Source organism: Mytilus trossulus, chromosome 13, assembly GCF_036588685.1.
Source record: "Mytilus trossulus isolate FHL-02 chromosome 13, PNRI_Mtr1.1.1.hap1, whole genome shotgun sequence".
Taxonomy (NCBI): Eukaryota; Metazoa; Mollusca; class Bivalvia; order Mytilida; family Mytilidae; genus Mytilus; species Mytilus trossulus.
The window spans coordinates 57,175,482-57,201,625 of record NC_086385.1 but is presented as its reverse complement, the minus strand read 5'-3'; the positions used below and the strand labels follow the sequence as shown (position 1 = coordinate 57,201,625).

The 26,144-nt window shown below is 31.0% G+C and overlaps 1 protein-coding gene across 2 annotated transcripts; it reads left to right on the top strand.

The window, feature by feature from the left end:
* Positions 1-1,782: 1,782 nt before the first annotated feature.
* On the top strand, positions 1,783-24,674 carry LOC134695400 (protein PALS2-like). Of its 2 annotated transcripts, none has more exons than XM_063556635.1 (15): positions 1,783-1,867; positions 2,659-2,719; positions 3,409-3,530; positions 4,262-4,414; positions 4,942-5,097; positions 7,543-7,621; positions 8,117-8,265; positions 10,560-10,691; positions 11,452-11,569; positions 11,901-11,960; positions 17,435-17,596; positions 18,142-18,344; positions 19,155-19,280; positions 19,620-19,652; positions 21,050-24,674. In XM_063556635.1, the coding sequence occupies exons 2-15, from the start codon at positions 2,680-2,682 to the stop codon at positions 21,224-21,226; spliced, it is 1,710 nt and encodes a 569-aa protein (XP_063412705.1). In that variant the 5' UTR covers positions 1,783-1,867; positions 2,659-2,679; the 3' UTR covers positions 21,227-24,674. The 2 variants fall into 2 exon arrangements, with proteins under 2 accessions (XP_063412705.1, XP_063412706.1); XM_063556636.1 differs by lacking the exon at positions 1,783-1,867 and adding an exon at positions 1,871-1,889.
* The last annotated feature ends 1,470 nt before the right edge of the window (positions 24,675-26,144 follow it).

The window sequence follows — 26,144 nt, the reverse complement described above, 5'->3', positions numbered from 1 at the left end:
TGATATCATTGTGTTATTTGCTTTTTTGTATTTTGACTGAGACTTATAGTGCTATAAAGATAATTATATCATATTAGTATTGTAATGTCTTAATGTCATGAATGTTGACCCAATCATTAGACTGCCGCATTGAAAAAGTGGGGGTGTACTGTTTTATCTCTGTCTGTCCATCCGTCAGTTCGTCCTTCCGTCCCATACATATTTTCGTTGCATCTTTTTCAAGAACTACATAACAAAGATTTCTGAAATGTTTTTGAAGTCGGCTATATCGTGTGATGTGTTTTCAAATTCATTACTCATTACATGACAGCCAAGTCGAAAATTGTCGTCACATTTTTCTCAGGAACTACAATACAATGATTTCTGAAATTTGATTTCAATATTAATAGAAGTCAGTTATACTGTGTGATTCTTTTTCAGATTCACAACTCAAACACTTCCTGTTTACCGAAATGTTTGGGCGGGGGTATCATCAGTATCTCGTACCATCAATGGTTGTTCTTGATTTATATGCTCTTTAAAGATCCTTTAGTTTGGAAAATGACATATTCTTTTCTGTTATTCTATATACAGATTTCGAATTGAGTATATAGAAAGTATTCGAACAACCTTAGCCTTACGTTATATATACGGAGTTATTTCTTAAAATATGTTATTACATATCTAAACGTAATAATACAGACAGACACATTTTATTTTACCCTCATACCCTGGTACTTGACTTGATAAGTGTCGGACTTATGGGTTGTCGGAGTATTGGGCTGTCGGAGCAATGGGTTGTCGGACTAATGAGTTGTCGGACCAGTGGGCTGTCGGACTAATGGGCTGTCGGAATAATGGCGTGTAACCTACAAATCATCTCTTTTATCATACATTTTGGTATTAAGTTTCGCGTAGCCTAGAAGCTAAAAATTTGCAGAAAGATTACCCTCTCTCGTAGATTTTTACTAACTTGAAAAATACAGATTTTTGTATTAATCAAATGGGAACAGAAAAATAAAAATGCAAATAGTCAACTATGAAATAAAAATTTTGGCGACCAAACTTTTATTTTCAATATCTAAAATAAAAAATTCAATAAAAAAGACTTTCTTTATAGTAGTCCGAGAGATTACTCTGACGTCCAACGGCTGTTTTGCCAGACAAGCTGGGCCGTGGGACGGCCCCCGAACAGCCGTCGGACGTCAGAGTAATCTCGGACTATCTGTATAGATACCAGGCTTATCAATTGGGTTCGCCAGACGCACGTTTTTTTTTTTTCTTTCTAGAAGTCTTATCGGTGATTCTCGAGTAGAAACAAAAGGCAGAATGTATATGTATATTGTACCATGTTGAAGCGCCAAATATTAGAATTAGGTACGTTTTTTTAACCTGTCCTAATACTACAACTTATTATAACCGTTTAATTTCATTCCACAATTTGATGCCCATACTCACAGAGCTTTCTTGGAGATTTCTGTGGTCTTTTGCGGTGTTGATTTTGTCATTATGATAAAAAAAAATATAATAAAACCAATCAAAAGTTTTAAAAGTGTACGAGAATAAGGTGGGGTAAAAAGTCACAACCCCACAACGATTTTAGAGTAAAAAAATAAACAAAAATCGTGATCGTCTCGCGCAGAAAACTCTTTTGGCAACTGCAGGCAACAAAATTATATTTTACATAAATTTTTAGTTTTTAAAACACCCGCGTATTTTACTTTGATGTTTGAACTACCTCTGATTTTAACATCGGAAGATACCAAATAACCCGAAATTATTATCAGCCAATCGTAGATGCTGTTACAAACGACTTTGGTCGGATAAATGTCACAAATATTTCACAGGTGAAAACCGCGTCATTTTACTTAGTCAAGTATTCAAACAGGTAAATAAGTTAATTAACACAGGTATACATATACCAACTATTGTTTATTTTGCACTTTAAGTAGATTTGAATGAAAAAAATGTTGAAATTATGATTAAATTCTTGTAAATATGACAAACATCGGCGACAGGTAAGGCAAACCTGGAAAATGGCTGTTAAATGTAAACATAAAAACCCGGAAGTGCCGAATGAACACATGTTTTGCTTTTAAAAACAGAGTAATTGACTGAAAAAAGAAGATGATGGTACACTGCATCCAAACTAATAGGTGTCCTATCACGCACCTAGTAATTTAGTGAATGATCTGTGTTTATCCTGGAGTTATTTACCATATTTGTTTTAGGGTGGTGCTTTTCTACTTATCTAATATTGATTGTATAATTTGATTTAGGTACATCTTTTTGGTCTTGTTTATATCTTGTTTATATTTTCAAGACATATCAGAAAATCTGTGTTTTACAACAATGAAGATCTTCAAATGCATGTCAGAGTTCCAGTGAAGCCACCCAGGGGCAGATGCAGCCATTTTAAAAAGGGGGTACCACATTGTACAAATTGAAACATCTTTGAATGACAAGTCTAGTACTCATGGACTGTCCTCAGTGAAAATAGATATAGGAAGACGTGGTGTGAGTGCCACTGAGACAACTCTCCATCCAAATAACAATTTAAAAAAAAAAAAAAGTAAACCATTATAGGTCAAAGTACAGCCTTCAACACGGAGCCTTGGAACCTTGTTTAAAAAAAAAATGTTTATTCATTCTTTAATCATTTCAGTTTTGTACTTTCAGATGTGAATTAAAGGTTTAACAATGCCAGCTGCAACGAATGACAGTCAAGAGACTGCACTTGGTAATGATCCTTATCTAGTCATGTCTAATACTGTTTACTGATTTTCATGGAACCAAACAATGTCTAGCATTTTGATTAAAAATAGTATATGTAAAAGTAGTCATTGCTTGTCAATTTGGAAACAATATATCTTAAAATTTGCATTGTTGTAATTGTTTTAACTTATATATACATGTACATTGTATATACCATGTATACATTTTGTACAGATAAAATATCAAAATGTAACATATTCCTATGATTTATTTTTATGTAATGATTTTATATACATGTACATGTATATAAATTTTTGTTTGCGTAAAACCTTTGTTATAAACAGTCAGGTTACTTATTAAAATAAGTGATTTTTAAATCACTTATTTGAGTAGCAAATTCGAAGTTTTGTCACAAATTGTAGTTTTACCAAAATTTTAAACACATAGGTTTAGTAAAATTGAAAAAAACATATACAGATAAATTTTTGCTTCTTTTCAGTAGCAAGGTTTATGCCTTTGATGCTATCATTTAGCTGCAAGTTCTATTTTAGTTGAAAAAATGCATTAATAATGGCTTTAAATAATGAACTGATACTTTCTGATAAAAATACATAGAAGCCAAGGATTTATTTCACTATTTTTAGTGATCATAGATGTTTTCTCATCAGTGTATGTGAAAATTATTGTCATAATCCATAATGCATTATGTTGCAGATTGTCTCCATGACCTTCGATCACAGCTTGATGACATTGGTGATAGAACAGGTGCTCGTGATGCTGACCTTGACTTTCTAAAAAGCTTTTTAACAGATCCTGTTGTTCAAAAAATTGCACAGGTAATAATCTATAAATTAGACTGTAGGCCATGTAGGGGATTGTCTTTTGAAACAAAATTTTTTAATGCATAATCTTTTTTCATAAATGCAATGAATATGTAAAATTTCTGTCTGGTTGGCTGTTCATGAACTAAGCATTTGAAATAAAAACCAACAAGTTTGATCTTTAATTTACAATTAAAAATTTTGATCCACTACATGTTCATCAGGATTGGACCTCTTGTCTATCTGATATTGTGGCAACTCTACTGTTTACTAATTTTAATATAAATCAATCTAAAAACACCATAAACATGACAAAAGAGACAGAAGATACCAAGGGAATGTTCAAAACTCATAAGTTGAAGAAAAACTGACAATGCCATGGCAAAAATCAGAAGAATCAAATAAGACAAATAAACATGCATGTAAAAAAATATCTGAGCAACAGGAATTTCACTAAATATCCGGGAAAAGTCCCTAATCAAATGGCAAAATCAAAAGCTAAAACATCAAATGAATGGACACAGACTGTAATAATCCTGACTTGGAAAGTTGGAACAACCATTTTATTTTCTTATTTATAAAAAGACGGATTTAACCTGGTTTTATAGCTAGCCAAACCTCTTACTTGTATGACAGTTGTATAAAATTGCATTATATTGACAATGATGTATGAATAATGACATGATAGGTAAAAATGTGAAGATAGATGTCTGGAGGGGTAAAAATACATTTGTTTTGTGTTATAGGCTGATGATGAGTTGAAGCTTCCCATGTCCAATCCTCCCAGTGATGTCAGAGGGGAGAAGTTATTAGCAGATGTTAACAATGTCATACAGAAAGTTGTAGGAACTGTCAATGGGAGAGATCTGGATGAGATATTATCAGATCCACATATTGGGGTAGGTTTATACAAAACAAAGATGGTGAGGAAATATTGCCATCCTGCTCCAACAATGGACCTGTCTTCAACATTTTCTTACAAAACTAGAGTTCAAAAGTTACTGTCACAATTTAATTAGAATGGCTTTAACCATCACCTATGGATTCATCATTTTTTGTAGGGAATCAATTTTTGTTGCACATTTTAATCACAAACTTTGATGTTCAATAGAAGAATTTATTTTCTTAAGGCTTGTAATCAAACTTTGTCAAATCCACATTTATTTACACAAAGACAACATTCCTGAATCCACAAAAATGGTACTCACATAAATATAGGTTTCCACAGTAGATATTTTCAAGATAATGCAGATTTTGGACAATTGGATCACAAATGACAATCCAAATCAAAAATATTCTGTTATGCATTGATTATTACAAAATAAATGTCATACAAAAAACTGTTTTAAATTTCATAAAGCTTTAAAATTTTATCAAGTGACAAAATTCAAAATAAAAACTCAGAATAATCTATGTTTTCATTTAGGCTTTGATGAAAGCATATGATGATGTAGCAGACAAAAACTATGAAGAAGAATTATATGAAACTAACAAGCTAGCTCAGCCTCCTCCACCAGTCTTCAGTGCTGTAGCAGACCATGTTAGACTTGTCAGTATCAAGAAGGATAAAACAACATCTTTGGTGAGTTATTTCCCTTGGAACCATCTTTGATGAGTTATTTCCCTTGGAACCATCTTTGATGAGTTATTTCCCTTGGAACCATCTTTGATGAGTTATTTACGTTGGAACCATCTTTGATGAGTTATTTACCTTGAAAGCAGTGATTTTTCCTTTGAATTAAGTGACTGTTTTGAATATAATATAACATGAAGAATGTATGATACAAGTAGCCAATTGACTTCCTAAAATATCGTTCTTGTTTATTATTTTTCCATTTTTTTAGCCTTCGACTTTTGTTGAAAAAGTGAGACATAGCGTTTCTACATTCTGGCGGCGGGAGCATCCACAAATATTCACTCTCTGGTTAAAGTTTTTGAAATTTTGATAAACTAGCCTGGATTTCTACCAAACTTGGACATATTGAGCTTGTTTGTGATCATGAGATAGTATCCAAAAGTAAATTTTGTAAAAACAATATTCCTGTTTGTCCAAATTTTACTTATAAATGAATAAAAACAGATAAAAATTGCTTTATGTTTTGAGTTGTTATAGATATTCAGGGTTCTCGTTAAGACGCATATTCGCGTCCTGGTTGCATGGAAATCGAGCTGGATGCGTCAATTTTTTAACCTGTGAGTCCCTGTGACGCATCCGGATTGTATCCCCCTGAGTCCCAGAAACATCGTTTTGCCTAGAAGATTTTTGATATGACATTGTTTTGACAAGAAACTAAACTGGAAGTGGATGTCAAAACATTGATGTGATGCGTAGATCAATATTTTTGACAGCTGATAGATTTATAATTTACATAATTTACATTGTCTGCATGGTTGAACAAGCCAATGAATGGCGATCATGAGACATTTGTCAAACTGAAAAGTAAAAATTCTTTGCAAGCTATTTTTTAAATACAAATGCTTGACTGTACCTTAAATGAAATCAGAGACATATATACACATGTGTATATATGTCTCTGATGAAATGAATATAAATCCAAACTAAATTATTTAAAGCAGAATAATCCAGAAAAAAAATGAATTCCTTGATGAAATGTTTTCTTTTGTTTACAAACATGTCACATGATCAATTTAGACAGGAAAAATACTTGGGGAAACACCTAAGAAACAGACAACTCTGTCTGGCTATTTATAGACATTTAAAATAAACAGCTGATATGGTAGTGCCATGAAAAATCATGAAAGTAATTAAACTTGGTGTATATAATTCAATCTATATTAATTTAATTGGGAAAAGGGTGTAGAGGGGAAGGGGATAATTTGTAAAGTTATTTTTTTTGTAATTTATTTTTTTATTTTATTTTTTTTTGCATGATTTATTTTATAATACTCAAAATATTTTGAGACAAAGTTCTGTACATTTTCACAAAGCATGCTGTTTTGGTTTATTACCACGTGCTCAGATATATTGTCAACTTTTGCTACACAAATTCTATACATGAAAAAAATATTATATCTAGCTATTCATGATCATATGTATCTTTTTACATCATTTAAAAATTTGCTGTTTTTAGCATTAATATATATGTTAATTTCGTATGTGTTTAAAAATTCATTTCTGGAAACTGCATAAGCGTCTATGTCTTTTTGTTTATAATTTGATATATGAGTGCTTTTATGAATTGAATATAATAAGACAGTTAGGAAGAGATTTATATCATTATACATAGGATCATGTATTTTATAGCCCAGTACTAAAGTTTAAAAATTAAAAATATGTGATCCAATTTTGATTTTGCTTACAAGTACATATATTTTCTTCCAAAATTCATGAAAGAATTGACATTTCAGAAAAAAGTGTTCGTAATCTTCAGTCAGGTTACACAAGTCACACATACTTGTTTCTTGTATGTGCCATTGTAGTAATAATAGTTTACATGGTAGGATGTTGTTTTGTAATTTAACAAATTTTGGTTACTAAAAATGACCAGACAAATTCTTTAACTGCATGAGTTTATTATTAAATACTCCATTCATATTAAAAAAACTAAAAAAACTAAAACCCTACCTTTCACCCTGATCTTTTTTATAAAACTCTGGCTTTGGCAAACCAACATTTTTTTCAGTGTGGCCCCACATCAAGAATATGATAGACCCAGAAAGATGTCTGTTTCATGTATATATTTTGAACAATAACTAGTCATAATTTTTATTGATTTAATAAAAACTACCAATCCAACACGCATCGTTTAAGTTGTATTTCATCATATTTCATTATATTACTGTATGACTCAAAAAAAATACATGCATCCTGGACTCATCAAAATCTTTTGGGACTCACCATTTCTAAAAGTGATGAGTCCCAGGACTCACCATGAAAAATTCCTAGTGAGAACCCTGGATATTACAGGATTATGCAATTAGTAGGCATGTTATTCCGTTTTCCAATGTCATGAATATTATATTTCAACAAAACCATTTTTTAGATTTCTCTCTTCTTATTTAACAGGGTATTACAGTGAAAATAGATGAGAATTTTAATTTGAGAATTGCTCGAGTTTTAGCTGGTAGTGTGATTGATAAACAAGGTTTGTAGATATACCCTATAATATATGGACATTTTTGAGTGTTCCAAATATTCAAAAGGAAATAAGTATAATATAATGTCTTCTGAAGGCATAATACAATTTACTGTACTTTGGATTCATAATTATCCATTAGATACAAATTTTTCAAGGATTTTTTGGGTACAGTTGAACCATGAAATAAAAGTTTCGATGAATGTTGAATTTTCTAAGGCTTGTGTGCAGACTTCCATCAAACTACTAAATTAAATATCCAAGGACATGCAAGTTTTCTTTCATCCACAAATATTGTCTTCCACAAAATAAATGAATCCACAGTATTCTAATATCTTTGGAGTTTAGTATTTTTGTGTTTTTACTTTTATCTTACCATTGTTCATTGTACACTGTAGTTTGACCAATAAACAAAGCAAACATTTTGACTTTCAGAGTTACAGTACTTCTCAACTTATGTGGTATAATATTTTTAAATCTCACCTTTCTATCTGTTTTACACAGGTATGTTACATGTTAATGACATCATAAAAGAAGTGAATGGGATACCTGTAGCCACACCAGAACAGCTGATGGATATTATCAGAGTGGCGGAGAGTGAAATCACATTTAAAATTGTACCAACAATGCAGGATATTAATTTTAAGACACAGGTAGATATAATATAACTTTTAAATGTAAATACCAGTTTCTGACTTGATATTAGCATAAATGCATACATTGAGCCCAAAAGGATTTAATTTAGGAATTTTTGCATACTGTTTTTAACAACACTCTTGATTTTGTCAGGTAAATGTTTCATTTATCATGCCTTGTCATACATACATTAGCTAATCTATAGACTGAAGTTCAGACCTCTTTAATTCTTTACAGCTAGAACTAAGCTTTACTTCCCAGGTTTGTAGGATACATCTTATGTTACTCTGTTGTTTTGTATCACAGATTTTTTTTACAATATATCTTTCTTTCAGTATTTAAGGGGGTGCAGAATGCCTAAGGGAGTTAACAAAATCAGCTGAGCTTTTTAAACAATTACTTTTAGTAAGGGGGAATCAATTTTCTGAATGATAATAATAAGTGTTTGTCAAACTGCTATATTTTCAGACAAGTTATTCTTGTTATTTTTTGGTGCAACATTCTTTAAATTTTTATTTTTTTGTCAACAGGTTAAGGTAAATATTTTGTGATAACTTTATTAATTTAGATAGGCCAAAGTATTGGGTATCCGCTTAATTGTGGAAATATTCATGTTTGATATAATTATTGGCATGGATTTGTATATTCCCGATATATTTCCACTCTCAATAATCGTTAAAATAAGTTGTTTTTTAGAAACATAAAAACAATTGATGCTCGTATAATGCAATATTCACTATTTTCATGTATTTTGTTTTCATTCATAGTATGCATCTTGGTGTATGTTGATGTAGTCAAAGTTTGGTTTAGTTGTTTTTTTGGTAAACCTTCATATTTTCATTTGTACCTTATATATAATTAGTTCTATCTCCACCATACATGGTCATGTATAATATATAAAGCTTGAATTCTATTTTTCTGTATATAGGTAGTGAATGTTCATGTAAACCATAATATTACAATATTAGTTACACAGTGTGCAATTGTCCTAATACGAGAATTTATCAGGTCAATAAAATTCATATCGGGTGAGGCGAAGCCAAACACGATATGAATTTTATTGACCTGATAAATTCCGTATTAGGACAATTGAACACTGTGTAACGAATTTATCCTGATTTTGTTATATTACATATTATTATATTCAAATTCAAAAATAGGACACAATCAACCAAATATATTTTAGATATCTTATCTAAAACTGTGAAAAATTTAAAAATATTAGGACTATTTAAAGCAACTGAAATTACAAAAAACATATTTTTTATTAGGTCAGTGGTATAAGGGAGATAATTTCAATTGACCTAATAAATAAGGGAGATAATTCCAATTGATGTGATAAAAAATTGTACTGAAATTTATTAGGACAATATCAGACAATCAAATTGCGAGAAATTAATCTAAATCAGGATAATCTTTTTTATAAACCACACATTCATGACATTGAGTCATTTTATAAATTTTTGTCTACTAATTTCTCCAATTCAATTTATAATATTATATCAGGACATGTACTTTTTTCATTTATTAGGTAGAGATATTTTGAAAAAACATGTTTATTTTTAAGTACAGATTTTTTTTTTAATTGTCTTGTTTGCTCGTTTTTCATGCATGTACACACACCATCTCTTTTTATTCAGTAACATTAAGATGACAAAAAATAGAACCTTTAAGTGCAATACCCTGTTTCTGAATCAGGTATTTTTCAAATTATGATTTAATGATGTTTTGATCTTCATGGGTGGAACTGCAGTTTAGTGAAAGGTAGTTGTTAAAGAAAAGTTAAGACATTTCCCTTTCTACTTATAAACTTTCTTTTTCATTTTCAGTCAATCTTATACAATTACTGTCTTTTGGTGAGGTAAATGTGTGGTTTTATTGACGTTAGAAAAACTGATATTCACTGAGGCCAACGGCCCAAGTGACTATCAGTTTTTCAAAAGTCAATAAAACCAATTATTTACAGAAACAAAAGACAGTATTAGTTTTATTCCATATTCCAAGAAAAATGTTTGTAATGGTCTAATGGAAAATATAAACCAAAACCAAACGTTTTTTTACCCAAATTATACACTTTAAATCACGCGACGTGTTGTGCAGTGAATATCCTTTTCTGCAAGTGAATATGCTTATTTATTCAAAATCTCATTCATATAGAAAAACCTACTCAAGTTTTATCAATATGGAATAAATATATTTATTCATTTTCTCTTACTTCATCTTTTTCAGAAACTCTAAATTTATTGTCGGTTTTATTTTTCACATCTGTTATATTTATCTTAACTGTTAAATTTGACCCCTTTTCTTACAGATGTTTATGAAAGCCCACTTTAACTATGACCCTCTGAAGGACCGATTGATTCCCAGTAAAGATGCTGGTCTGACTTTCAGTGATGGAGACATTCTACATATCCTGACCTCTGAGGACCCTAACTGGTGGCAGGTCAGTAGTCTTAGTTTATAAATTCATTTACAGTGAAACCTGATTAAACCGAACCCTGAATAAACCGGAAACCTGTCTAATCCAAACTTGTTCTGAAGACCAATCATACCACGTTTTATGCATTGTGAACCTGATGAAACCGAATACCTGCCAAAACCAAACTAAATCACAAGTCCCGAAAGGGTTCGGTTTAGTCAGGTTTTACTGTAATATTTCTTTTAAATCAACAATAAGACAACTACATGTAGGTAAATGCATTCCAATAAGATTAAAAATGAAATAGCAAAATAGTGTTATGTACAACTTTTTGCATCTAAAATACATAGATATATCATTTTAAACAACTCAAACTGAAGAAAAATGGAAGATTGATCATTTGTTTTCTTTTTTATAGCCACAACTAAAGTTTTGCAACCTTAAAAGACTGTTAGAATATACTAAACCATGCTAGATGCTAAATGTTATAAGACAGCTTAAGGCGTATTCAAACTCACATGCAATAAAAAAAAGAAAATGTGGTATAATTGCCAATGAGACATCTGTCCACAAGAGACCAAAATGACACAGACATTAACATTTATAGGTCACTCTATGGCCTTCAACAATGAGCAAAGCCCATACCCCATAGTCAGCTATAAGTCCATTGTAAACTGACAAAGCTGTAAGCCTGGACATAATAGCAAATGAATGGAAAACAACTCTTTGGCCCAATGAATTATAAAGACAAAAGTTGTTATAAATGTTTGATGATATTTTACAGGCCAGGAGGGTAGTAAAGGACGGAGAAGGGCCAACAGGACTGATCCCGTCACAGCAATTAGAGGAGAAAAGAAAGGCATTCGTACAACCAGATTATGATTATTCTAAAAGCAGTTTATGTAAGTTAACGTAATCTGCCTTGTGAAGTCTGCACTGATATACAGTTACTTGCTGAAAACATCTATGGTAGCTCCAGTAGCCTGTCCAGTAGTTTTATAGCAATGTTAAAAATTTTATAGTGAATGCTTATTATCACCAAACACAGATCAAGTTTGAATGTTGGTGGTGTCAGTTTTGCTGTTCACCACATATGTCTCTTTGTAAGAGAAAATTTGGCAAATTGCAGTTTTCGATTCAAACTTTAAAGAAAAGAAAATGTGAGTAAGTAAAAAAAAAATTTGAATAAATATTTATCTCTTACTAGTATGTGAAATTGAATTTTGGTTTCAGTGTGTGGTCTAAAAAGGAGAAAGAAGAAGAAGATAAATTACACAAGCAGTAAACATAAAGGTACATTATAGTATACATAGAGTCATATTTCTATAAAGTTTGTACAGACACATATTAATTGTTGGAGACCATATTTTGACCTATAGTTGTATTTCGGCTTTTTATGCCCCAACAGCAGCAGAGGAAGCATTACAAGTGATACCCTGTCCGCTTGTACATTTGTCCTGAAAATGGTTTATAGATATAGAAAGATGTGAAGAGTGCCAATGAGACAACTCTCCATCCAAGTAAAAAGTTTATATAAAAAGTAAACCATTATAGGTCAGGATACAGCCTTCAACATGGAGCCTTGGCTCACACCGAACAACAAGCTATTTAAAGCCCCCAAAAATTACTAGTGTAAAACCATTCAAACAGGGAAACCAATGGTCTAATCTATATATATGTACGGACCATATGAGTATTTGGACCATACACATATGGTCATGACCATATGGGTATATACTCAAATGGTCCGACCAGACACGTATGGTCGGGTTAATTAACACTCTGTTATAGTTTACTTTAAATACTTCTAAACTCTTCATATGGTATGACCGTTCATCAAAAAGACGCTATCATATAGGTAATTTTATTATTATATTATAATAAAAAGATAAGCTAAATAAAAATTAGAAGTTTCACCTAGTTAATTTTACTTACTTGTCAAAACTATAATAAACACATTTTATACTTATTGTCATTACCGATGGTCAATACCGATTTGTTATTACGAGTGAATGGCAATATTTCGAAAATTCTAAAAATTTCTTAATGAACTGAACAACATTACACAATTAGGAAGTTACTGGAAAGTAACATAGTTTATTTGATATGATGTATTGCAGTCATGTTACGATATTTAAGATCTAGAGCTTCTTTTAAAAAAAACCACCGTAGACACATCGAAATGGCACAAGACCTCGGTGTCACTGTAAGCAGAGCTACAAAAAGGCTAGCTTTTCACTCGCAAACAAAAGGTGTACATGAAAAGGATCGTGCACAACCAAGACTTCAAGTTGCAAATGCAAAAAAACTATGATACCGTATGGAATTGAATGTCACCCAGGCCTACATGTAAGAATGTAATTAACGATGAAAACTAGCTATGGCAATATTTAATTTTTTCGCAGTTTTTGTCATTATGAAAATATTACATTGTCATATTACCATCATTTTTTGGAAAATGACGCAGTCATTGTTCCATAACTGCCGACCTGATTTCTCTGCCTACCGCGCTTGGTTTCGTATTTACTAATTTCAATACAAACTGGAATGTGCTTGTGTTATCATTATGCATGAGCATTGTGTAGTAATCAGCCAGGAACCAGTTTACAAACTAACTGGTTTCTGTTTGTATTCCACTACAGTCGAACAAAGTGTTGTAGTTTGACAGGAACCAGTCCAGAATTTTGTAAACTACAAAACGTAATCGGTTATTATCATTCCGTTTTGGTGTTTCATACCGACTTATATGGTTTGAATAAGCTTAAGACCCTTCAAACATTAATGTGATAGGTATATTAAAGACTGTTTTACAAAAGGATGAAACTGTTTTGCTTTAAAAGTCGTACTATAGTGATATATGTTATGTACGGATTTCCACTCTCACCGGTTAATTTCTTCTTTTACACGTGCTTTTGAAACTTCCTGTTTAAACATCGCAAGTTTTAAAATTGTTTTTTGAGTGAATTAAACTTATTTTAACAATCACGAAGCGTTCATGAATCATTTCAAGCAGTTTCTTCTTCTCTTTGATGATGGAAAATAGGTTTTCTCAAGAAAATACCGCAAACGATCGCAGAGAAATTGAAACGTACAAGTCAAGTCGGCACCTGGTTAAATTGGCATCTAGTCAAATCGGCATCTATTTGACGTCAATTCGGCTTCCAATAATATTTATTATAATATTTTCTATTCAATTAATTAATAACTGTTACCAAGTACATAGTGAATATTAGGTAAATAATGAAACCAAAGTGAATATGTTGTTGTGTATAAAAGTAAACAACGAAGCTATTGTTTTAACCAAGATTAAAATTAAATGGAAAACTATGAGTCCCTTTCAATAAATCAAACTTTCATGCCAAATAATTAGCAAATTTAAGGTGGTTTTTTTTTCAGTAATGTTTAAACAGCATTAAACAAACAATCCTGTAAAAGACTCAACTGGTTAAATAATGCATAAAAATATCCAATATCTCATGTATTAGTCCAAATAATAATGACGTCTGACCAGGCTATTTTATTTTTTTCTGGGACGCCTTCCTAAGACGTTCGTAGGAAGGCTTCCTAAGAAGGCGTCCCAGAAAAAAATTAACATAGCCTTGTGCATGTTGTGGTCATAGGAAGGTGTCCCAGAATAAAATTTAAAAAGCCTTGCCAGACGTAATAATTATTTGGACTACTCATATATATCATTAAAAATACACCAAAAAATTCATGTAGTTGAGAAAAATAAATACATACAAAATGTACATGAACATCCAAAAAAGTGAAAGTTAGTATTAACTCTTTTTGCTTTAAAAATTTACAACTGCATTTAAGTATTGAATGCTTTTGTTTTGTAAATTCATTGAGGTGTAAAAGCGTTGACCGAAGTACTTTTTGTATGAAGCGCGTAAGCGTAAGCGCTTCATCCTAAAAATGTGCACACGGTCAACGCTTTTGCAACCCTATGAGGTTACAAAAAGAAACATTCAATACTTATAATTACTTTTTTTAGCTAGGATCATGAAAACACGAATTTTATAACTTTTTAATTCAATTCATCTGTGCACTTTATTGTGGGACCACGTGTTATCATGAATGAAAAGTTTTATTGAGTGATGCAATTGCTTGAGGAATAACATGTGACGTGCAGTTAGCCAATCAGAATAAAGTATTATAATGAAACATATATCAAATGTAATTATAACAAAATACATTACGTTGTAAGAGTTATCTCCCCAAACACTGTTTTTCTTGTGGCCACCTCTCCTTCGTAACCGTAAAAGATTTTATTTTACCAAATTGCTCGTAACATATTTAGGATAAGAATATTCGTTTGAACCATAGCTCTATGGGGACTCCATATGAGAGTTATTCCCCCTTTTTCATTTGATTCAAGCGATATGCATTTTCAACTGGTAAACCATAACTGATAGAGACATAGGGTCTTCATGAGGTCATTGGTACTAAAAATGAAAATGAGGTCAATGTCAAAGGTCAAGGTCATATTATAAATTTTGATTTTGGCTTATTTTCACTTCTTTTCAAATACTGTATGACATTTTGACAAATAATTTTTCATAAATTATTAGTTGCGACATGTCCTTACTTGTATATTTTGGTTGAAAGGCTGCGCATACAATAAAAGGGAGTTTTTGTCCATCTTACATTTAAAATTACGCGTCAAGTGGTAGTACTCATTAACCAAACATATTAAAGACCTAGGATATTTTGATTCAAGGTCCATGGTTTGTGACCTTGAAATTGAGGTCAAGGTCATAGGTTAATAGGACGTCATAAAGCCATAGGAACTAACATTTTAAACTGATTTTTCATATTTCAATATAAAAATAGATCTTTTCCAGTGGAAAGACTTCAATTGTTCTCTGAACAATTTGTTTTTAATTTACTTCATATTTTGTGGGAGAAGGGGGTTCAGACTATGTGGTATCAGGTCTGTTTGCGCCCAATACACTTTCGCACCTCGCACGTTCACACCCAAGGTCCGTGTGCACTCTACTCATTCGCGCCCAATTTTAATTCAAATTCAAGTTGAATAATTGGAAAATCATGATTGTTGTTTTAAATTGCTTTGGTGTAAATACTGAATGTATTTATAGCTTGGTATGAGTAAAACATTGAAGATTTTAAAGGAAAAACACAAAAGATAATTGTTTTTAAGCCCTTTGATCTGAAACAACGAAACAATAAAATATAGGAACCAAAATATAGCAATCCACTATTATAACCAAAACATGATAAAATTTATTCAACACACAGAAAAAAAAATAGTCAGAATCTCACTTCATTATGAAAGAGGTCAATGAAACAAAGTATAGCAAGAGTGACTTAGACACTAACCAAAACATGATTAAGAGTTATTCAACGCTAAATAAAACGTTGACAAAATACCACTTTATTTAGAAAGGATTATTATTATCTTTAACAATACGCTATCCAAAACAAAGTATAGCAAGAGTGACTTAGACACTAACCAAAACATGATTAAGAGTTATTCAACGCTAAATAAAACGTTGACAAAATACCACTTTATTTAGAAAGGATTATTATTATCTTTAACAATACGCTATCCAAAACATGATTAAGATTTATTCAACACAAAAAAAAAATGCTGTCTCACTTTATTTTGAGACAATGACAACAATTATACTCATAAGAAAACACTTGCTTACAGAGTTATTAAACACAAAACCAATTAAGATTAGTTGCGAACATGTAGGATGTGAAAGTGAAAGGGGGCGAACATGAGTTTGCGCAAACGTGAATGGGCGCGAACGGACCCGGATTCAGCCTATGTACCAGTGAGAAATATAGAAGCCTTTCTACGGTATTTATTTGTACAATTCAGGTAGTCTTGACCTATTCATTTGTCTTTAAAAAAAAAACCAGCCAGTTGGCACCTTCACTTCACACACACACATATACGAATATCAATTATATGCTTACGAGACATGTTGCATTGTTAAACTAATTACGGTATGTGAAAATCAAGACTTGCATAAAAACTATCCCAATATTAGAGACAGTGGCGTCATTTTTCTTCAGAGCTTTCAGCTCTTTGATTTAGATAAAGTTTTTGTATTATTGAAACTTTTATAATGTAATTAAAAAAATATATCTCTATGGTCCAAATACTCATATGGTCCGGCCCGTTAATAACTAAACGAGTATTATACTCATATGGTCCTACCATACGCGTACGGTCGGACCTTAAGTGTATGGTCAGACCATATGAGTATACACGTATGGTCAGACCATATGAGTATACGCGTATGGTCAGACCATATGAGTATAATACTCGTGAGTATACGCATATGGTCATGACCATACGCGTATTATCCAAATACTCATATGGTCCGGAACATATATGTGCTCTTACGTGGTAGTTTGCCTTAACCAAATATTATGAAACTTAAACACATGTACATTGCTTATTACCACAAAATACAGATTGAGTTTGAAATTGGTTGCTGTCACTTTTTCCCGTTCTAGAGTAATTGCAAAATTATGGAATTTTTTGTTTCTGATCTCTAAATGAATTTTACTTAAAACAAGGGTTATGAAACCTGTATACACAAATTTTGTTATCATAAAACTCATATCAAGTATGAATTTTGGTGGCGTCACTTATGCTGTTCTAAAGGTAAGTCCCTTCATAATGTTATATGCAAGCATTGGTCATCATCTTTGTACAATCCATTTTTATTAATTTATATATTTTCATGTTGCAGTCCAGATTTGTGTATTATTTATTTTATTTTCAGAGTTTGATAAATGTGAAATAACCATATATGAAGAAGTGACTAAAATGCCCCCATTCCAGAGAAAGACGTTAGTCTTGGTCGGGGCAAGTGGAGTAGGCAGGAGAGCACTGAAACAAAAGTTACTGAAAGATGATCCAAGGAGATTTGGAGCTGTTATGCCACGTAATTATTACACTTTAAGCTCTAGATTCAGATATAATACAAGTAACTGCTGAGTGTATAAAGGTCAAATATTTCTTAAAACAAAAAAGTGCTTCTAAGAATAATTCTTAGAAAGAAAGGATATAAATGTTTAAAATTTGTACATTATAGCAGACTTTTAAGTTTTTAGCTCAGCTTAAAATGGATGTAGAGTGATCTATTTGGTGATAAAAATACTGTTTTTATTTGAGATTTTTAATGAAACAAACTTTTCTTGAATAACATTATTTAACACCCATTTGAGTATTTCTTGTATGATGTAAGTTTACACCTATTAGACTTTATAAAACATTGTAATATTTTCACATTTATAAAACAAATTGTATACAATTTTGAAAATACTACTTCTAAAAACAACCAGTGAGAAATCTATGAAAAATTTCTGAACTCAGAGGAAAATTCTATTGCTCAAACATATTAGACAAATGTTTTTATGGTGCTATTATACTGAAGATATGCATTAAAGGCACAGTAACTTTGAATTATGAGTATTTTTATAATTACAGATACATCAAGAGCCCCAAGAGAAGGAGAAGTCCATGGTAAGGGATATTATTTTACAGATAGAGAAGGCATGGATGAAGAAATAAGAGAAGGGAAATACATTGAATGGGGAGAGTTTAATGGTAATCTGTATGGAACTAAACTGGAGTCCATTCATAATGTTACAATGGATGGAAAAATGTGTGTTCTAGATGTTAGTCCCACTGTAAGTTCTATAGAGAATAAGTTGATTGTCTAACTATAATGTACATAGATAAGGCCGTTAGTTTTCTGGTTTGAATTGTTTTACATTGTCATTTCAGGGCCTTTTATAGCTGACTTTGCAATATGGGCTTTGCTCATTGTTGAAGGCCATGCAGTGACCTATAGTTGCATTTTTTGGTGTCATGTTGGTCTCTTGTGGAGACGGTTGTCTTATTGGCAATCATACCACATCTTTTTTTTAAATTAAAAACAAATCTATGTACTTGCATTGATTTAATTAGAAAATCAGTTGATGGATTTTAAGAAATCTTAAAATCAAAAACCATATAAAAATAGGAAGATGTGGTATGATTGCCAATGAGACAACTATCCACCGAAGTTCAAATGAAGTGCATGTAAGAATGTGTGTTTGAATATTTGGAAATATGTTATAATGAAAATTTATAAAGTCATTGTAAATGTTGTTTTACCTTTATGTATCTTGTTGATTTATTAACATGTTTAATATAAAAAAGAAGATGTGGTATGATTGCAAATGAGACAACTCTCCACAAGAGACCAAAATGACACAACATACAGCCTTCAACAATGAACAAAGCATGATTTGAATAATCAAAGCCAGTAGTGAAAATATCTCTAAAAATGTTTTCTATTTGATTGTTTCAGGTTTATCTGTAGTGTGAAATAGTAAAATTTTAACTTGTTATTCCAGGGACAAAAAGCACAAAACTTGTTACTGGAAAATTAGTTATTTTTTAAGTTCTTTCATTTGTGATTATCTGAATTCTAATCGGTTTATTTTTGTTTTCAGTCATTAAAGGTTTTGAAGACAGCAGAATATATGCCCTTTGTTGTATTTATTGCTGCACCTGGTATTGAGGCATTAAAAAGAATGTATGAGGAGGGAAGGCGGAGAGGTCTGGTGGGCCGTAAAGGGGTGAGTACAAATAGATAATGTTTTTACATGCTTATCAATGTTATGTAATTATATTTTAGAAAATTGGATGACACTTGAAATACAGATGTAGGCACTTTAATTGACCAGAATTCTGTCTTAAAACAAGCCTTCTATAAATCCCTCATTAGTTTATAAAAGTTAAAAAATAAAGTTTTATATACCCATTTTGATTGGGAATTTGTTACTGAGTTTCTAATGATTTATACATTTTATTAGAATTATATTGATTGAGTGGTATTCAAATAAGAATTTGTTATATAAGTTACATATTCTTAAATTTCTTGATATTAAATCATTTATGTATTTCTCTTATTTTAGGCAAGTGGTCATGGCACTATTGAAGTTAAAACTGTAAGTATACTTTTTTTGACAAAAATCATGTTGTTTGACAATAAATTCCCTTATTTTCATGGGTACCAATTTTCGTGGATAAAGGAAAACTTACATATTCGTGGATACTTATAATTAATTCTTTGGATTTGCCGAAGTCTGCATACACACCTACATAAAACTTGTCATTCGTTGAACATTTTATTTCATTGTTTCGCCTGTACCAATGAAATCCACAAAAACTGGTAGCCACGTTTATTTTTTGTCTATCTGATGAGTTAAGCCTTTTTCAACTGATTTTTATAGTTCGTTCTTATGTTGTACTGTTATACCACTGTCCCAGGTTAGGGGATGGTTGGGATCCCGCTAACATGTTTAACCCTGCCACATTATTTATGTATGTGCCTGTCCCAAGTCAGGAGCCTGTAATTCAGTGGTTGTCGTTTGTTTTATGTGTTACATATTTGTTTTTCGTTCATTTTTTTACATAAATAAGGTCGTTAGTTTTCTTCCTTGAATTGTTTTACATTGTCTTATCGGGGCCTTTTATAGCTGACTAAATGCGGTATGGGCTTGCTCATTGTTGAAGGCCGTACAGTGACCTATAATTGTTAATGCTTGTGTCATTTTGGTCTTTTGATGATAGTTGTCTCATTGGCAATCATACCACATCTTCTTTTTTATATCCAACTAATAATAATGAATCCACAGTATTATGGAAAGTTGTCTCAATGGCATTCATACCACATCTTCCCATATCTATTAGCTTGACCTTCATTGATATTTTAAACAGTAGCAGTAAAATTTGAAAAGAGGCAAGGACCACCAAAGTGTCTTTCTATGCACATTAAAGCTAATAATATGAGATCAGAATCTGTTTTGGTTGGGGTCTTGTTTCTCAGTCATGAGTCATGATATGAGTCAAGTGCTGTAACTCAAAAAGTTTAAATCATATTTTAAACAAAAAGTATACAGATCAGTTGACCATAATAAGAAACAACTATATTAAGTTTCATGAAATTTGGATAAGTTGTTCTCAAGTTACGGTGCGACATGTTTACACCAGACAGACAGACAGACAGATGGACATTGGACATTTGTATACCATAATACGTCCCTTCAAAATTTTGACGGGCGTATAAAAAGAAGATGTGGTATGATTGCCAATGAGACAACTCTCCATAAGAGACCAAAATGACAAAGAAATTAACAACAATAGGTCACTGTTTGACCTTCAACAATAAGCAAAGCCTATACTGCATAGTCAGCTATATAAGGCCACAAATGACAATGTGAAACAATTCAAATGAGAAAACTAATAGCCTTATTAATTTAAAAATTGAATGAAGATTCTTTGGCCTCTCTTATAAATTATAAAAATAACATGCAATTCATTTTATTTTCAACCTATTTTTCAGGAACATGATTTTTACGAGTCGATTCAGGAAAGTCAGAACATAGAAAGAGTATACAAGGGAATGTTTGATTTTACGCTTGTCAATGATGATTTTGACGAAACGTATAGAACTTTGAGACGTGAATTAGACAATTTAAGTTCTGAGCAGCAGTGGGTGCCCATCAATTGGGTCTATTAATTAACCTGTAAATTTGTACATTCTTTATATCAGCTGCGTCGGATAGATATCGGCCTTATTCAAGTCCACATTTACATATGCATGTATCCAACTTTGATTATTTTTAGGAAAATTCAACATGTACATGTACAAAATATAAGTTGAATGTTGGTCTGTGTTATATGGTTCTTATAATAACTCAATTTTCAAACAGTTCCAGACTTTTGATTGAGATTTAATTTTAAGCTGAAATAGGAAAATATTTATATTCCCTTGCATAAGGTGGATTTTTATCTGACGGAGCCCATATCATATCATATCAAGAGGTTGGTTGTGCATCAATAGAGTGCTTAATGATATTGTCAGGTAGTTTGGTTTAGAGGAAAATTAAAGATATTACAACTTTGTAAATGCAAAGGTATGGTGAATCTTGTATATTGTACTGAATGTGTTGGGAGAAAAGAAGTTCTCTTTGAATTTTTTGCTGGTTTTTCATATTTTTATGATTTATTTATATAGGAAAAGGCCTATTGTCAGGTAGTTTGAATTGGAGGAAATTTTAAGATATTACAAGCTTTGTAAATGCAAAGGTATGGTGAATCTTGTAAATTGTACTGAATGTGTTGGAAGAAAAAAAGTTCTTTTTGAATTTTTTGCTGGTTTTTTATATTTTCATGATTTATTTATAAAGGGAAAGGCCTATTGTCAGGTAGTTTGGGTTAGAGGAAATTTAAGATATTAAATGCTTTGTAAATGCAAAAGTTATGTACTGAATTCTGTAAATTATACTGAATCTGTTGGAAGGAAAGAAGCTCTCTTTGAATTTTTTGCACAGTTTTCATATTTTCATGATGTATTTATACATTTAATACAACTTTGCAACATTTTTTTTCACAAAATTTTCTACTCAGGTGAGGGGAAATAAATTGCTTACAAGTGAAAATTTAGTTTGACAACAGTATTTAAAAGACTACATCAAGGCTGTGATTTAGAATTTAAAGTAAAAACTTGCAAAAATGAAAATAAGAAATATTTGCAAATGTATTGGTCAATTCAATATACACCACAAAACAATGAATACATCGGCAAATATTCAAATTCTATATAATGTATTGTCATTAATCAAAACCAATAACATTTGTAAAACATTACCATTTTTATGTTTTTTTGTGTATGATAATGTCTTTTAACCATGTAATTTGGCCTTTATCATAAATACAGTACTGGTATGCATAAATATCACATTTAGATGTTGTAATTAAGTGTTACACATGCTATATATAGATTTACTTGATAGTGGAAAGATTTGTGATTATTCAGCTATGACTGCATCAAATTGATTTTTCGTAATTTTGATTTCAAAAGTTATTCAGGGTTACGATTTCTGGACTTTTTTAATCTTTTTTCAAATACAAGTAATTTGATGTGTATTAATTGTAATCTTTAGGCAGCACATATATATGTATTAAGTGTCTTACTTATCAGTGTTTATCTATGTATACAGGATGAAAAGAGATCCTCTGTTTCTTTGTTATTATTTTTCTAAATGAGAAGAATGTTCTTTGCAGTTTATTACATAGTGTAAAGTTATTTGATATAATTTTCACATTATACGAGATGTCTGGCAATGCCTATTTTGCATGCAGAATTTTTTTTAGCATTTATATTTAACCTCAAGATGAATTATGCAGAAAGCAGTTTTATACTGGCACTATTTCAATTATAAATTTACACAAGACTTATACTGTTTTTGGTTTTTTTTTCTCACTTTTCAAGGTTGTAGGGTGACCTAAAATTAATTATATCAACTTACATGCATGAAGAGGAACTTTTATATATCTCTTTGCATTTTTATGTCTATAATGTCAACCAAGGCAGTGTGCACTTTTAACATTATTTAATCTCAAAACCTCATGATTACTTCTGCACGGTCATTTTAGACACAAAACTTACAGGAATTATTATATTTCTCTATTTTGCTTGATTGATCATATTTTATAATAGCAACATAATAAAGGCATAATATAAGGACAATCTTTTATATCAAGGACATTTTATTTATTCAAAAAGATAATTTTATTGGTAAAAAAGGTAATTCTATTTATAGAACATTATTTGGATCAATTAATTGTATTAAGTAATTAATAAGTGAATAAACTATATGAAGTTAACAGTATATTTGGTTAAATTGATAATAAGATGTTTTTCTTATTTCTTATGTTGTATTTCTAACTTTATTGCACAAACAAGAGGAGTTCCTTTTTCTAGCAAGAGGCCAACACACATTTGAGTCAATCACATCCATTAAGATTTGTTTCATTATATATGCATCTGTATTTTATCTAATTTGAATAAATAAACCATTTTATGTAAATTATGCAGATATTCATCAACAAATGTCATGTGATAATGGGTTGTTACTACTTTTTTACATATCATGTTTTATGATAGGTTGTAAAAAAAACAACATCTTAAGACACGCCTTTTGGCTATTAGTCTGCCTTTGATTGGTTGCCATACATATTTTTCGTAAAATTTCGATGACACAAGAGTTAAGGTTTGACTACAAAGTAATTTCTTATAATGACAATAGGTCAAGTGTTATGGTATCCAAAAATAGCGATAAGGTCTATTATTTATGTACCCTAAGTAAAAGATTAGTGTCAAGTCTGATATTTGTAACATATCATAGGTCATGGGTTGTACATAAGATTTTTGTATATTGAGAAAACATATTCTTTTCCAAATAATTTCCTTTTTAATAACTGGAATTTATCAGCTATATACCTATAGTGCGTGATTTTAACATTTTTTCATATACATGTATATTTTTTTTCAGAAATTTTAGTATACTTTTTTTTTATATTTAAAATTTTGTCTTCTATGTATATTATACTTTTTGCTCTCCATTTCTGGCTGTGAAAGTACAACAATACACTTAGAACAAATATGAGTAATATATTATTTTTTTATGAGAGCAGTTCAAGAAACACTACTAAGTTTATATATATTTTTTAATTTTTTGATAACTTTAATATTTGTGGAAATTATGGTTACATAGCAATATATTTAAAAAAAATATAGACACATGTATTGTAAAACACTTACATTATAATTTGATTTAGACAATGAGTGTCTGGAAGGGGTTTACAAAATAGAAAATATTGGACTAAAAAAAACAAAGAATAGAAAATGATGATAAAAAGAAGAGAATAATAGTTCTTATAGATGAAGAATAGAGAAAAATGGCCCAACAATTAAAGAATGAAAAACAAAGCCCCTTTCATTCCAGACTTTCAACTATTAAAATATAATTAAGTAGTACTAATCCCTCCATAGATTGTCTTGTGTGATATATATTTTCCCGTATGCAAATAAGCTTTCAGAATTGTAAAATAGATGTAAAATATTCAAATTATATTTTTTGATTATGCAAACCTATTACAATAAAACAATGATGGTAAACATGTTTTGTGTTTTAATCTTCAACTTCCAAGTCAGGAAATGATTTCATACATGAATGTGTATGGTCACACAAAAAGATTGTGCAGTGTCAGGCAACTCAGCTAGCTTTCTCAAAGCTATTTACATTTAAAACATTTACCAATTTACAATTGAAACTATATATAGGCTATGCTGTATTTCAGATCAGCTCTGAATCCCTCTATTGTGTCGGCTGATGTTGTTTTAGATGGTCTGTGGAAAGAATGACTGTCCATAGTTTAGTATTTGTTCTTTCTTAATCTTAATTTCTGTGTTTTATTTATTTATGTAGACTTGTCTGCTCTTTGGTTGGGTTGTTGCTTTGACACGTTCCCCATTTCCTGTCTCAATTTTATTGGAGCTATACCTATTGCATGAAACTGGTCTATGTGTTGATCCTGTTAACTGTGTTATTGTGTTGTTGTTTCAATGTCATATACTCCATCCATGGATTGCATTTTGGTCCTAAGGTGGGTTTCAGATGCAAAAGTTTCTACTGTGTTAATTCCATATTTTTTCATTTTTTTCCCCCACAACTAACAACTCTTTATATTAAAAAAAAAAGAGGTTATGGTACAATGATTTATAGCAGTTTTAATTACTCATTTAATTTTTCGAGTTTTATAAGAATGGAATGGGAAGACTTATTTGAACAAGAATGGACACCCTGAAATGTTTTGGCTTCTTTACTAATCATTTACATTATGTTGATAGTCCTAAATATAAAGCTTTACTGCAACTATCACATAAACTTAACATGATTTAAGAAACCGAGGTCAAGGTCATATAAACCTATCAAGAAATACATGTACACATTACAAACATTCAATACACTAATAACCTATTACTTATAGTTTCTAAGAAACCGACTTAACCAAGAAAACTAAACATTGACCGATGAACTATGAGAATGAGGTCAAGGTCAAGTGAAAACTGTCCGACAGGCATGTAGACCTTTCAAGGTAAGCACATAGCAAATTGACTACATATAGATATATAGTTATCCTATCACTCATAATAAGAGAGAAATTAGCATTACAAATAAATCCCCCCCTAAATCCGCCTCTGATGTAACAGAATGAAACTTCTCATTGTTGAAGGCCGTACAGTGACCTATAGTTGTTAATGTTTGTGTCATTTTTGTCTTTTGTGGATAGTTGTCTCATTGGCAATCATACCACATCTTTTTTTTATATTCGTAACATTAGGCACCCATACACAAAGTATGAAGCATCCATGTCTTCCACCTTCTAAAATATAAAGGTTTTAAGAAGTTAGTTGAATCACTATCCCTATGTCAAGCTCTCTGAAACTAAAGACGCAGGCCCGATAAAAATGGTAAACATAGACCCAACAATTATGTAAAGATAGCAAATCATTTAGAGAATAAGCTCAAATTTACTGGTTTAATGAGGAACATCTCTCTGAAATGAAATAAAATATATAGGAAAAAACA